This window comes from Oryzias latipes, chromosome 2 (assembly GCF_053564925.1).
Source record: "Oryzias latipes strain Hd-rR chromosome 2, Olatipes_Hd-rR_3.1".
In the NCBI taxonomy this organism is placed as follows: Eukaryota; Metazoa; Chordata; class Actinopteri; order Beloniformes; family Adrianichthyidae; genus Oryzias; species Oryzias latipes.
Window position 1 is genome coordinate 11,303,705 of NC_136238.1, and position 13,089 is coordinate 11,316,793.

General features: G+C 38.3%; 1 protein-coding gene across 1 annotated transcript in view; it reads left to right on the forward strand.

Annotated features, from left to right (window-relative positions):
- Window positions 1–13,089, forward strand: part of mgat5 (alpha-1,6-mannosylglycoprotein 6-beta-N-acetylglucosaminyltransferase) — an 84,028-nt gene that overhangs the window by 21,348 nt on the left and 49,591 nt on the right. The window contains exon 3 of the mRNA XM_004066574.5: window positions 3,501–3,665. Coding sequence (XP_004066622.1) covers window positions 3,501–3,665 — 165 coding nt within the window. The remainder of the gene's footprint in view (window positions 1–3,500; window positions 3,666–13,089) is intronic.

Here is a 13,089-nt window from a genome sequence, read left to right on the forward strand (position 1 = left end):
TCCCCACAAAAAGTTCAACCTAACCTATTTTCTTAAGAACTCTTTTTGCACAATCTGTACTGGGGTTCTGCAGCAAGTAACAGGAACTAAGCATCACAAAAACACAAAATAAATAAATGAATAAAGATAATGCAACAGCACAGCAACCATGACACAAGAAAATCAGGAGAACCGCATTGGAAGCAAAGAAGGAACATTGCTTTTATTGTCCATATGACTACTCAAAAATAAAAAAACATTCATCCACATATAAAAATCGGCTTCACTAATTAAACACTTTGGCATCAGAATGAGGATATAATTCCAAAATGGATTCAGAACATTAAAAAACAAATCTATAATCAAATTGTTCATGTAGAAATAGGAAACAATTGGATTTTAAGACAAATTCTTGTATTTTTTTCAGTCAAAACATTTTATTTAAAAAATGTTCTATCTAAAAATGTGACGTTTTATTGATAAAAGTTCTATATTAAACACTAGATTCTCTAATTGGTAAACAAAAGTGGTTCTGGATGGAAATAATTAACCGACAGTGTTTGCTCGTAAATTAAAATCAAATCAGTTTAGTGTTTGGCAGAAACACCATGAACAGTGTAATTAAATCTCTTCCTGCTGGAAGGATCTTTGTTTTTGTGTATTCAAGATATTTTCTTCATAAAAGCTCTTCTTTTTGAATTAATATCATCAATGCAGAAATAAAAGTGCATGATTTAATCACAAATAAGTAGGTACAGATTGGCTGTGGTTCAGTTTGACTGAATTTCTAGAGGCAAAAATGTTTGGCCGCTGAGTCTTGATGCATTATTTGTGGAGATCTTTATTTATTAGGTTATGGTACTGTGGATGTGGTTTTTATTTTACACATTTAAAGTATTTGTTAGCTTTTGGCCTTAGGATTATTACAGCTCCTACTTCCTCTTACAGCCAAATCCTTGTGCTTTTGCTCCAAGCAATGAAAAAATTGTGGTTGCCACAGTCGTGCTAGTTATTTTGATACTGTGGTTTGAGGAACTTGAATGAACCAAACCACTTCCATGATATCGAACCATGTCTTATCGTAGGAACCTGACTGTCACGTAGAGCTGTTCCTCTAATCACGCATGTAGGGCTGCAGTTAATGCCTAAATTAATGCAGACCGGTCTACTGATTATTTTAGAAAGCAGCTTTTCTGCTTTTATTCCACATTAGTAGAATAATTCAGCAGAACAGAAATGTGGTTTAGATTTGCTGTAGTAAATGAATCAGATCAGACAGTTTGGGCTTTAAATTAATTGATTTTGATGCTTTTTTATTTATTTAGTTTGTAGAGTTTTTGGTAAATGTTTCTGCATATTAGGGTTTATTACTTTTATCACAGATTTTCAAATACAGACCTTTTTTGTTATTATTTTAGTTAAATGTCTGTCAAAAACAATCTTTCAGGATTAAAACCTGAAAACGCTTTTTTGTGTGTGTAGCTAACTGAAACTAATGCATTAAGCTCGGGTAGCTGTTTCTGCTGGATCTTAATGAATGTCATGTCATATAATTAGCCAAGTGTTTTTTTTTTTATCTTCTTGATTTCACTAGTTGCTGGCCTTTTGGTCCGCTTGCTTTTTGCAGTAATTTTGCAATAAATAATTTTAAGCTACGGACACACCAGACATGTAATGCTAAAAATTGGTTTTTTGAACGGGCATTTAGCCCATAGTGTTCACATTGGACTAGCAGGGAGGGAATTCTTCTTCTTCTTCTTTCTCTACTGTTTGCTAGCGCATGTCTGCCACCTACAGTTGGAAGAGGCTTGGTGCGAAATGAACAAATTTTACGAAACTTGCTCCAGGCTTTATCTCTCGCAGGATATCCAAAAGACTTGGGGTCATAGAATTCTGGCCGAGCAAAGACCACGATTATTAATTTCTGCTCAATGTTCAATTTTCAAGCAATGTTTACTTCCGTGAGTTAAAAGCTACGGCATCTATACGTCATTACCAAATCCAAGTACCTGATTGGTCAAAGATTAACCTGGTTTCATTTCAAAGCGTGTCCAGTTGCCGCGCGTATTGAAAGAAGAGCTCAAAAAAAATTATCGTAGAAAACTGAGTAGCTACGCGTAAATGTGGGAGTTTTAAATGCAAAAGCCCAAAAATGTGCATTTACCCCGTTTACATAGATTTTTCAGTGGAAGTGGTTGCTTGAACGCGTGTTGTAGGGGGCGATGTGAACATTGCTTAAGACTCTAACTACTGAGCGCTACAAGCTTACTATCATGGTGTCTTCAAATTGGAAAATCGAGCTTGGATCCTGGAAGTAAATCAAAGTCCAGAGATTTTTTATTTATTCATTTGATTCAAACTACTTACAAGCTAAACTTGTGTTTAAACTTGTGAATTGAACTTCTAGAACACACACTAGTATCATGCGAGAAGAAGATAAAACAGCTTTACAACTCACATTAATGAACGACAAACTAGTGCAAAGAACATGATCACTTAAAAAACATTACTACAAGAACATGTGGCAGACACAAATGTGCAACTGAAAAATAGGGATAGAAGAAACAGAAAATAAACGTTAGTTCTGCCCCAAACTTATTTATTAACCTCCGTAGTTTGCACAGTATTTATATAAACAGCTTAACACTGGAGCTAAAGCTCCGGTGTTTAAGGGCCAAAAACCCAACCAATCAGTACTTAGCTTAATTTTTTACTGTCATAATAGAAAATGATAAAAAAAAAAAAAAAACTAAAGCAGCACCGCTCTTTCACCATCATCTCAGATTCCAGTTGTGCATAAAAGAGATTAACACATTTTCCACCTTCACTGGTTTGCCGAATGACAATAGACTAGGAGTAATTGCTGTCCAACGGTAAGAGATTAAATCTGTGGATGAATTTTTAGTCTGTTGTATTTTTCTTTTTAAGTATTTTTAGGGTATCACATAGCTCTTAGCAGCCAAAACCAACACATTAGCTCCCATTTTCTGTCATTAGCCATGCAGCATTAAGGAGTTTAGCATTTCTGTTTGAATGTCATGGCAGCAGCTGCTGCAGGTAAAAACATTTTGACAAATACCACAGGGAAAAAGGCCAAAGAATGCCATCGTAGCGCCGACACTGTGAGCTTTTCACAATATATACCCCTAGTATGAAGATTTTTCTTCATCCATCAGCTGTTCTTCACATACCCATGAACAGAGATACTTTTTGTCCTTTATATGTGCAGAAGAGCCTTGCTTCCATGCATGTTTGATCAGACATGGATCAAGTTTTGACTAGTGTTACCAGACCTACCAGTGCTGATCCTATACAGACTCAGTCATGTTTTTCTTAATTTTCCTTTGGGTTTAGACTCTCGCAGTCGTGGATTTAACACATCAGGCCTGCAAAGAGATGTGCAAACCCACTAAACTAGGGGGTAAACGTTCTGCGTTTAACACGTCACTTTCAGTGACCTAAACTGACCTTTTTATGTGATTGGGATAGAAATAAGGACAGCTGTTATTGCCTGCTTGCAGATTTGAAGAAGACCCTGGCTGTGCTGCTGGATAATATCATGCTGAGGCTGGGCAGACTGGAGTCCAAGGTGGACAACATTTTCAACGGCACAGGGGGCAACCTGACCAACGGCACAAGCACGGCCACTCCGGGATCCTCCAACGCAGAAAAGGTCAATGTGGCTGGTAAGGCGCACAATTCTACTCGCTGTGTTTATGGTCATGCTTTGTTGTTGTACACCATTAAACAGAAATGGCTTCATGTCTCAAAAAAGAGGTACTTTTTTTTTTTGGAACTAGACTTGAACCCCTTTTTTTATATTTTTTCCCAGAATTTTAGCTCCTGTATTTTGAACTACCGTGACTTTTCAACGCCATTAGCGTTAATTTCACCTGATTCCGAAGCGGAGAAAAGCAGTTTTGCACCATTATGCAACCATTTGCTACAGGAGTAAATGTCTGCATATGAACGCAAAACTGCTTTCCTCTGTCAGACTCTTCTAGAATTGCGTTAATTGCGTTGAATGGTCAAGGAGGGAGACCCTATTTTGATCTCGTCTTATTTTACAGTCGCTGGCAACATCTCTGGTATTTTCTGCGGCAAGTTTGAAAAGTTGTGTATTTCTGGGTGTTTAACAGTCAGGTTAAACAGTTAATGCATTAATACATGTAGAGGACGTCAAGATTGGAATTTGTCCTTCTTGAAAAGCACAACAATCTTAAGTGCATTCAAACCCAAGTTACGTTGGGATTTGTACTTTAACTTTGGTTTCCAATCTTTTATTCTTTGTTGACCAAAAATAGTAGGTGATCAAATGTCTTCTAGGTTTATCTGAGAAGAAAAATTACCTTTATTTACAAAAACATATAGGTACATACTAACTCCTTTAGTATTTAGGAGGGTAAATTGCATCTGCTGATAAAATAATCCAGAGCAGGAGTTCAGACCCTATTTTGTAGAGTTTTCTTGTTTATTAAAAAACCACAAAACCAACAAGGAAGAATATTGACAGTTTAAAAAAGTGACTTATCAAGACGGAGTTAAAACCACTTCAGAAACACAACAGAGAGCTGAACAGCTTCTGGAACAACTTTCCAAGAGGCAATTGAGACGAAATAACCTGATTTCAACCACAGTATGATAGTCATCAATCGTTACTATGACAACCCTGAAGGACCGCATCAAATCTGTAGAATATCAACTGAAAATAAAAAAGCTGAAAGTTGTGTTGTCAGCGCTAAACCTTTTACAACCATTTTGAAATTAAAGACGCAGACCAAACGTTGCACATGACTGCATCGAATCATCTGAAAGCGAGTCCTTTAGCAGCAGCAGCAGCTTTTCTGTGCCGTACTACTGGGGAGAAACTAAGCAGATTAGCAATGTAAAAGCGTGATACTGTTGTTCTTATTTACTTGATATTCAGAACACGGCCGTTGGCTGACACAAAGAAATGCAGTTGTGGCTGTTTGTTGGCATGCTCTGCAGATGGCGGTTCAGAACCACTGGTACAAATTTGCGGTCACTGCGGTAGCCCTGTGGAATCGGCGTGTTTGGACGGCGTTCAGAAAGGCCTTCTGCATGACCCAGAAAGTCCTCTTTTATTTTTCTGCCTGCTTTCTCCTTAAGAATTATTCCCATTAAAAAAAAATGTTTAATGTGTATTTTTATTTAATAAACAGGCAAAACTGTACTTTTTTCTTAAGAAGAGATGGATTTATTCTGTTTGAGGTGAGGATTAAGGTGAGAAATTGCAAAATACCAGACATTTTACTGTAAATGTCACATGAAAACAACTGTTATTGTCACAGAGATTCATGTCGCCTCTCTCACTTTGTTTGAAGGAAACAGGAAGTGGTGATGGTTAGCTGGGGAGTAAAAAGCATAGCAGTGAAAGCTCTTTTGGGATTTTTTTTTTAGATTATGAGTGTAAAAAAGGGACGTACAATATTTTCTCTCTCCTATCATAGGCTGATTTCTCTATTGGTGTACCTATATGTGTTGGTCATCCTTCCCTTTTCTTTATTCTGGTCTATTGGTGGCTTTTAATCATTCCAAGTATTTACTGTTATGGACAGTTGGCATTTTGTGAACAGAAGCGAGTTAATAATCTTGTATAAATCTCGTGCTGAGTCCTGGAGCTGTACTCTCAAAGAGGTTGGGGTCCTGAATGCAGCTCGGGCTGCCGCCTCTTTTGGCAGCCATCTGAAGGCCCGAGCACTCCACGCTGTCTTTTGGAGCGCGTCTCCTGTCTTGGAGCGGGCAGCTGGCAGTGCCGCCACCTTTCTGCAGCCCAGCTCCTCCCTGACTGGAAACCAATTACACAGATAAGAATCGGTACAGTCAGGGGAAACACGCCCGTCCTTTATGGAGCTGCTATCAAGATGGAGCTGAGCTGCAGAACTGGGACTTCACGGTTTCCACGCCGATCCTTTTCAGCCTTCTTCTGTCTGTTGCAGGCCGAGAGCTGAGCTCCCCAACATGTTTTTGGCCTGATTTACAAGAAGTTTAATCTAAATGTAGCAGAATCAAAAGTTGGAACAAATCTCAGGCACTTTGCTTTTTCGGGTTCTTGGTGGTCCAAATGCGACAATTTTAAACCTTAAATTAACGAAAAAATTATATTTGTCCTTTCAGCTCCAAACATATCCATCGGATTGACTTTTGTAACTTTGTTGGGGGAAATAAAAACAGTATAGCTGCCGCTCTGTCAAAACTACACCTGTTGTGATTAAAAAAAATTGATTTCAATAAGATTTTCTGTTATTTGAAGTTATGTTGGAGTCTTAAAATGAGTTTTTTTTAAGTAAATGAATGGAAAAACCATGTAAATCTTTAGAGGTTTGATTAAGTGTTTGAATCTTTTTGCTACATTAAATGTGCATATCCCAAAACCAACACAATATTCTTCCATGTTTTTAGCCGTGTTAATTTTTTTCAAATTCTGCACCCGTTTTCAGTTTTGTTTATACTTTTCCAACGGCTTTGATAATAAACTGGCCTTATTAGGAAATAATATCCTCTGATTCAAAGTGTTCTGGGTCAAGTCTCAAAACCATGAAACAGAATTAAATTATTAGTAAAATGACATTTATTTAAAACATTGTTTTACAATTACTGCAAAAAAAAAATAGCAACTCAAACTACATTTGTAAAAACGGTTAAGCATTTAGCATTTTAGCTACCTCAAACTAATTTACAAAGTTTATTTGATTATTATTAACTTGGTAAACTAGATGATGTAATTAAAAGCATTTTGAAGGTGCACAGACGCAAGAAAATTCAGATTTTGGCATAAAGATTTATAGCAAACAAATGTTTGCTTCAATAACTTTACAATACTTAATAGAGATCAAATCTGAGAAATTTCCGGAAACTTGTTTTCAAAGTTCTCGTCAAAATAAACAACACGCACCCATACTAACCACACGAGACAAAACCAGTTTGATCTCATTCTATTTTTTTCTAACACCGAATAGGCTTTCATTTGACTGTAGAGTTGCTCCATCATTCACTAGTATCTCCAATGAAGCAAGTTAACTAATTGAAATGTAGGCCCACCTTTTCTGTGGTAAAATGGATGCCTCCAGTGTGGTAATCCATCAGCAGTTTCTCCATATGTCTAAAAAGATCCTTGTTTTAGAAACGGATGACCTTTACTGAAAGGACTTCAGGCAGCTCAGTTGAGAGGAATTTGATTCTAATAGTGTCTTTGTGTTCTGGCATGGTTCAGGAAAAACAGTGGTAGGCTAAAATGTTATAGACTTTTCATAGGTTTTACATCTGCTTCTGTCTTCTGTGCCTTTTTTTATGTTCTGCTAATTAAACAACAGACAAACAACAACAAAAAAAAACACCAGTAAAGAGGTAAAGACATTTCGTCAACAATTTTAAAGACCAGAAACGTGGGAGGTACCGAGGAGTGTGGGAGCTGGATCCTCATTAAAAAAGGCTGTTAGCTCCTGGAGCTGCGCAAATACTTTCTCACTGTACTCCAACCCAGATGTTGGCAGGTGTTGGTTGGTTGTTAAACCAGTAAGCGGCCCCATATTCTAAGAATTATGGGTGCCGCCTGGGTCAGGAATGGCGCTCAGGCTTTGACCCGCTCGGTGGGAAAAGGGACACAAGTTGAACTGGAGGTCAAACTAAACTGTTTGAAAGGTCGCCTCTCAAACAACCAGCAGTTCATGGACCAGTTTATCAAGAGTTACATAATCGTGTCTGAGCTTCCCACTGCGTTTTATGCTGACGTGTATCTAAAGCTTTTGCCAATTCACTCTTGTATCTGCAGCTTCTGTGTACATGTGGGTCGCTGTCTTTGTCCTGTGAGTAGTTATCTCACAAAAATGTGGCCTGCTTGTTTTGTTTGTCATCAGTGAGGGTGTGAAATGCTTCCTTCTTTTTCTGTGAACTCTGTTCTCTTTCTGCCCTGAACTCACCTCAGTTTGTTTTAGCTGTAACCAATGGCGACCAAGACTAAAGCTAGCACTAAAATACTTTCTAACTTTGCAAAAGGAACTGGATCCAGTTTGTCTTATCTTCTGTTATCTCGACTTTCAACAGGAAGTCTTGTGCGTTCCACACCAGAGTTTGTTTCTTTGGATCGGCGCTTCGTTCAAAGCGGTGTGAAAATTAATCCGAACTTTGATACAAACAAAAAAGTTGAATGGTCCATCTAAGTTTGGGTTTTGAATCCTGGTGTGGTTCACAATAATTCCTGAAAAACCCAAAGAGGAAAAGATTTGAAGTGAAAAAAAAGAAAGCTCAAAGCACCAATCTTTAGTAATTGAAGTCAAGGAAAAGTTCAAAAAAAGTCTCTTGCTTGAACATGGACTATAATTTGTCATAAAAAATTATAGTCCATACAAGGACGGGCGTGTTTCCCCTGACTGTACCAAAGGCCAGCACTATATACCGCAAATTTATCGTTATCGCGATATCAAGCAGTGCAATATGCATACCGCAAAAGACACCGAAAATTGCAATAAATGGTTAACTTAAATGTGCTAAAACAATCTTATGGCAGCTTGAAGTATTCAACAAATCAAATAAATCCATTTATGCATTACACCAATTAGATGGACCCCTTCACGTTGTTGACCAATCAGATGGAGCCCTTTATGTTAGATGTTTGCCTCCTATGTCGACGAGGGTCATTTGGAGTGTAATTTTGAAACTGTTGCAATGAAAAAGGTATGATGTTTTGGTTATTTTACCGCAAATGTTATCGTTATCGCAATATTAATCACTAATATCGAATATCACCAGTTTTCCTCATATCGTGCAGCCCTAGTCGGCCAATAATCAAAGGATCAGCTGTTTGATCCCCACTCCCACCAGCCAACTGTTGTTGTGTCTTTAGGCAAGACACTTCACCCTCCATGCCTCCAGAGTGGCTCCACAAGTGTTTGAATGTGTGTGAATGTCCCAGGATTGTCAAAGGGGCTGTACTGGCAGCCACGCCTTGGTCAGTAGGTTACCATCACCAAGTATGAATGAGGATTAAATTAATATTTGATACGCATTGAAAGCGCTTTTAATGTCTGGAAAAGCGCAGACATATCCATTCGATTATTATTATTTAAACAGGTTTCTTCTTTGTACATTTGATAACGATTTGTTTTGGTTTGCGCCACCAACAAACATGCAGCTTTTGTAACAGCGCTGTATTGTTGATGATCCAGTATGACGAACTAACCCTTCAACACCAGACAGGAAAATAAATTATGTGCTGTAGCTCTTCAACCATTTGTGTAATTTATGTAATTCCAACAGATTCTGATGCAGAGAAGATCAGCTTTAGGTTAGTAAAGTGTTGGATGTTAGCGCTGCGCTTTTTTTTTTGGTTCAATTCAACAAAGTCTGCAGAACCATTTTTTCCAAACACACTTGTAATCATTAAATGTTTTAAGGCAGTTGTAACATTTAAAGTATGTGCAGTTTGTATTTTTTTCCCCCTAATTTATTGTAGCTTAAGTGTTTCTATTCCAGCTCCTATTGTCAAACAGAAACCTCAGCTCAAAGCTGTCGCCATTACGTTCTGCGAGGCCCCTTTACTCTCAGTACAGATCAATTGGAACAAAGGACACCACAGCCTCTTTAAGCATGAAGGTGCTGAGATCCCACCTACTTCATTTACAGAAAACCCTTACTCTTATTAACCAGCAGAAAGAGCTGAAATAACACTGCATTTATAGTTAATGTTGTCATTATAACATGAAACACTCTGTTTTCTTTGTGGCAATCAATGCAAGCTAATAATTGTCACAATGTGGGTTAAAATTTGCTAAAACCCACTTCGATGTCTCCACACTGAATGGCTCCACCTCCTATTGCAGTGACGGACGCAGATGGGTTTATTTGCTGCAGCTACGAGCGCGTCCATGGCAGCAAAACGTGTACACTGGGGTGTGTTACATACAGGACCCTGGAGATCTCTCCCATATGTGCTACCCCAGATTCAGTCCGGTAAACAAGCAAAAAAAAAAAAAGAGGACACTGTCTATCTTATTGAGTGCTGCTGGAGTCTGTCGGCTAGAATCTTATCGTGTCCTTCCTGTTTTCACATGGTAGCACTTCATAAAAATAGAATTTGGAAAAGATTCACAAGACCACAAAAATGTTGGCAAAGCAGTTTTCCAATAATCAAGAAGCATTTGAATGTCTTTAATACGTAACATGGAATCCAGTTCTGCTGTTTTATACAGAACCATGCATATCAATGGGTTGTCAACAATGTCTTTTATAGATATTTATATTTGCTGTGCTTAACACAACGGTGAACTCATCGAAAACAGAAGCATGTTTTACTGCAAGACGTTTGATTCACTCTCAAAAGTGCAGTGTGAAAGTGAAACGATGACTTAAATAAACAATAATTTTCCATATTTTTCATGCAACGCTACAGTGATGTCCTACCTTTGGTTTGGTTCTGCTCTTTGTCTCATTTTGTGGAGCACATTGACTGAAGTGAATCACACCAAAGTTCCTTTGCTAGTGAACAGAGACTGTGGTCTCAAGCAGACCGAGGTTTACTTATTAGGTTTTCAGCAAAATTTGTGTGAGCTTTTTCACCTGCCAAGTGAAGCGAACAATCTGTGGATTCAAATTCTTGTGTGGATCAGACCTCTTTAGTTCTTGAGTGGCTACTCCTTAGGTCTAAAAGAGCCCAAAATTGGTTTTAACCAACCTATTTGTCAAGTTTGCATTTCGAATATCTGTAATTAAATTCCTTCACTTTAAAACTCGCGCTCTTCTTTGAACTACCATAAGTCTTCAACTGTTAACGTAATCAACATTCCAACGGATTCTAAAGCGGGGAAAAGGAGCTCTGCACCGTTACGCACAACTGCTTTTCTCTGCATCAGAAGCAGTTGTTTTATGTCAATTGCATACAGTGTAGTGTAATCTGTGTACCTCAAAAAGTTGGTCCTCCTCCTGGTTGAACACAATCATAACCCATAACCTCTTGGGCAGAGCACTACCTCAACAAGCTTCTTCTGATTTTCAGGCTCAGTAGAGATGAACTCCAGCCATCTTGCAATGGTAGATCATATTCTCTACTAAGTATTCACCCACAAAAAAAAGAGGAGTTACTAAAACTACTCGGAATTCAAACTAGAAACTGTTTTTCATATTGAAATCCCCCTTAATATTTGTTTTGGTTTATTCAGTTAAAATTAAGCAAATGCAGATGACTGCTTTAATTTCCTGTTCCTCAAATAGCCAGATTAGATTTTGTACTTCTAGGAAAACCAACCCCTAACTTGTGGGAGTACATGTAAAATATTTCCACTTGAGCAGTTTCGAGGAACAAAAACAAAGGTTGGACTTAATGAAGGAGGCAGAAGTAGAATGGAAGACACAACTGAGTCCAACATGTGTGCAGACTGAGTGTCTTTGTCTCGAATCGCTTTAGTGTTGAAAGTTTTCGTTGGGGCTCCAGCGATGATTGAATATCAAAAACACATTGTGGATTTAGCACGTGCTTTGGAAAATAACATTTTTGTTTTTTTTTTCTTCTAGTGCGACTCCAGCTTTAAAGCACACCGTTTCCACATTTAGATATTTTTCTTATGTGATGGTATTGAAACCGTCAGCTTACTGCAGCGTCTGCCGTCAAGCTACAGCTCGTGATCTGTGCAGAGGAAATGTGTTTCTACAAACAGAAGTGCTGGCTTCACACTTTTGTTCACGTGTTTTATTTTAAATACGTTTTTTGGTTTAACGAAGTCTGGCAAAATAAAATCCAACTATATTCATAAAGCATTTCCTTGACAAATAAAAGTTAAATAAATGGGAACTGCAATGAATACAAAAAATAAATACATTGTAGTTAAAGAAAAATTGCAAATTTAAATTACATTCAAATGCATACATAAAAACACTTCAATTTATTGAGGTTGGTCTTAAGCCTTCTAGAAGTCTGAAGTCTGAAGCAGCAGCTTTCCACCATTATTTGAAACCACCAGGGAACATGATCATAGCTGTGCAATGATGAAAGCTAATCAGGGGTTTCTGGCGGTGCTCTGTTCTCCCACCTCTTTTGCTGTAGAATCTGCATCGTCCTCCTGGAAAACTCAGGAGGGAACAGCAGGCCTATCCGATTGCTCAAATGAAAGAAGGGACGGGTTGATTATAGGCAAACGGCTCACAGGAAGCAGGAGGAAGCTGATATGTAGATGTGAGATTGGGGAATTTTTAGAACACGTTTTTTTATTTTTTGCCTCAAGGACTTTTCTGTAGAACAGCTGTGTGGACCTGACAGTTTCAATTCTATCTAGACTAGCTCCAAACACATGGCAGTTGGTTGAGGAATCCCTTCACGATAAGATTATGCTGCTTTCTACTTACTGGTAGTGGGTTGGGCTACAGACAAATAAAGCTGTGCTTAATTTATTTACTTTTTTTAATCGTGACTCGACATTGTTGCAACAATGTAAGATCGATTTATTTTTAAAGGGCCCTCCGCAATCATCAAACAAGCAGCTGACATAACATGATACTGTCAAAGCTGCTTGGTGCAGTCTCAAAAGTGCAGTGTGAAATCCAAACTATATTAACTTTTTTTTTTTTTTTTTGAGAATTCTGTTCCGTTTGGGTCTACAGGACTCTCCTGGTCTGTTGTCCCTTAAAGCAGCTTTAACGAACCCAATGTATCATTCAACTTTTTTTTACTGCAAATAATGAAAAACAACTTAAAAGTCTTATTAAAGCTGTAGTCACATGCCCCCAGATGGGGGTTGACTTGTACAGATGTGGCGGGCTGTTGGGTTGGAGGGTCGTAGGGAGGAGCGGTTGGTTCAAGGCCTGCAAGTGTGTCTTGCAGTTCCCTTGAGGGTCGTTAAAAATGGAATCCGAAAAGTGTGATGTGAAGTATTTGTAAGGTTAATGTAAGATGCACAGACTTATGACGTTCGCATGACGTGATGCTGTTGTATGGTACCCTTGTGCCACATTCTAGCCATTTGTAAAACAAAAATGTTAAATTGCGTGTGCTTAAATAGCTCCTTACTACCTTCTTAGAAGGCCCAAAGTGCTTCACTGTCCCAGAGTCACACACACATTCACACACCGATGGTGGCTCAGCTGCCCATCTCTGGCACCAAC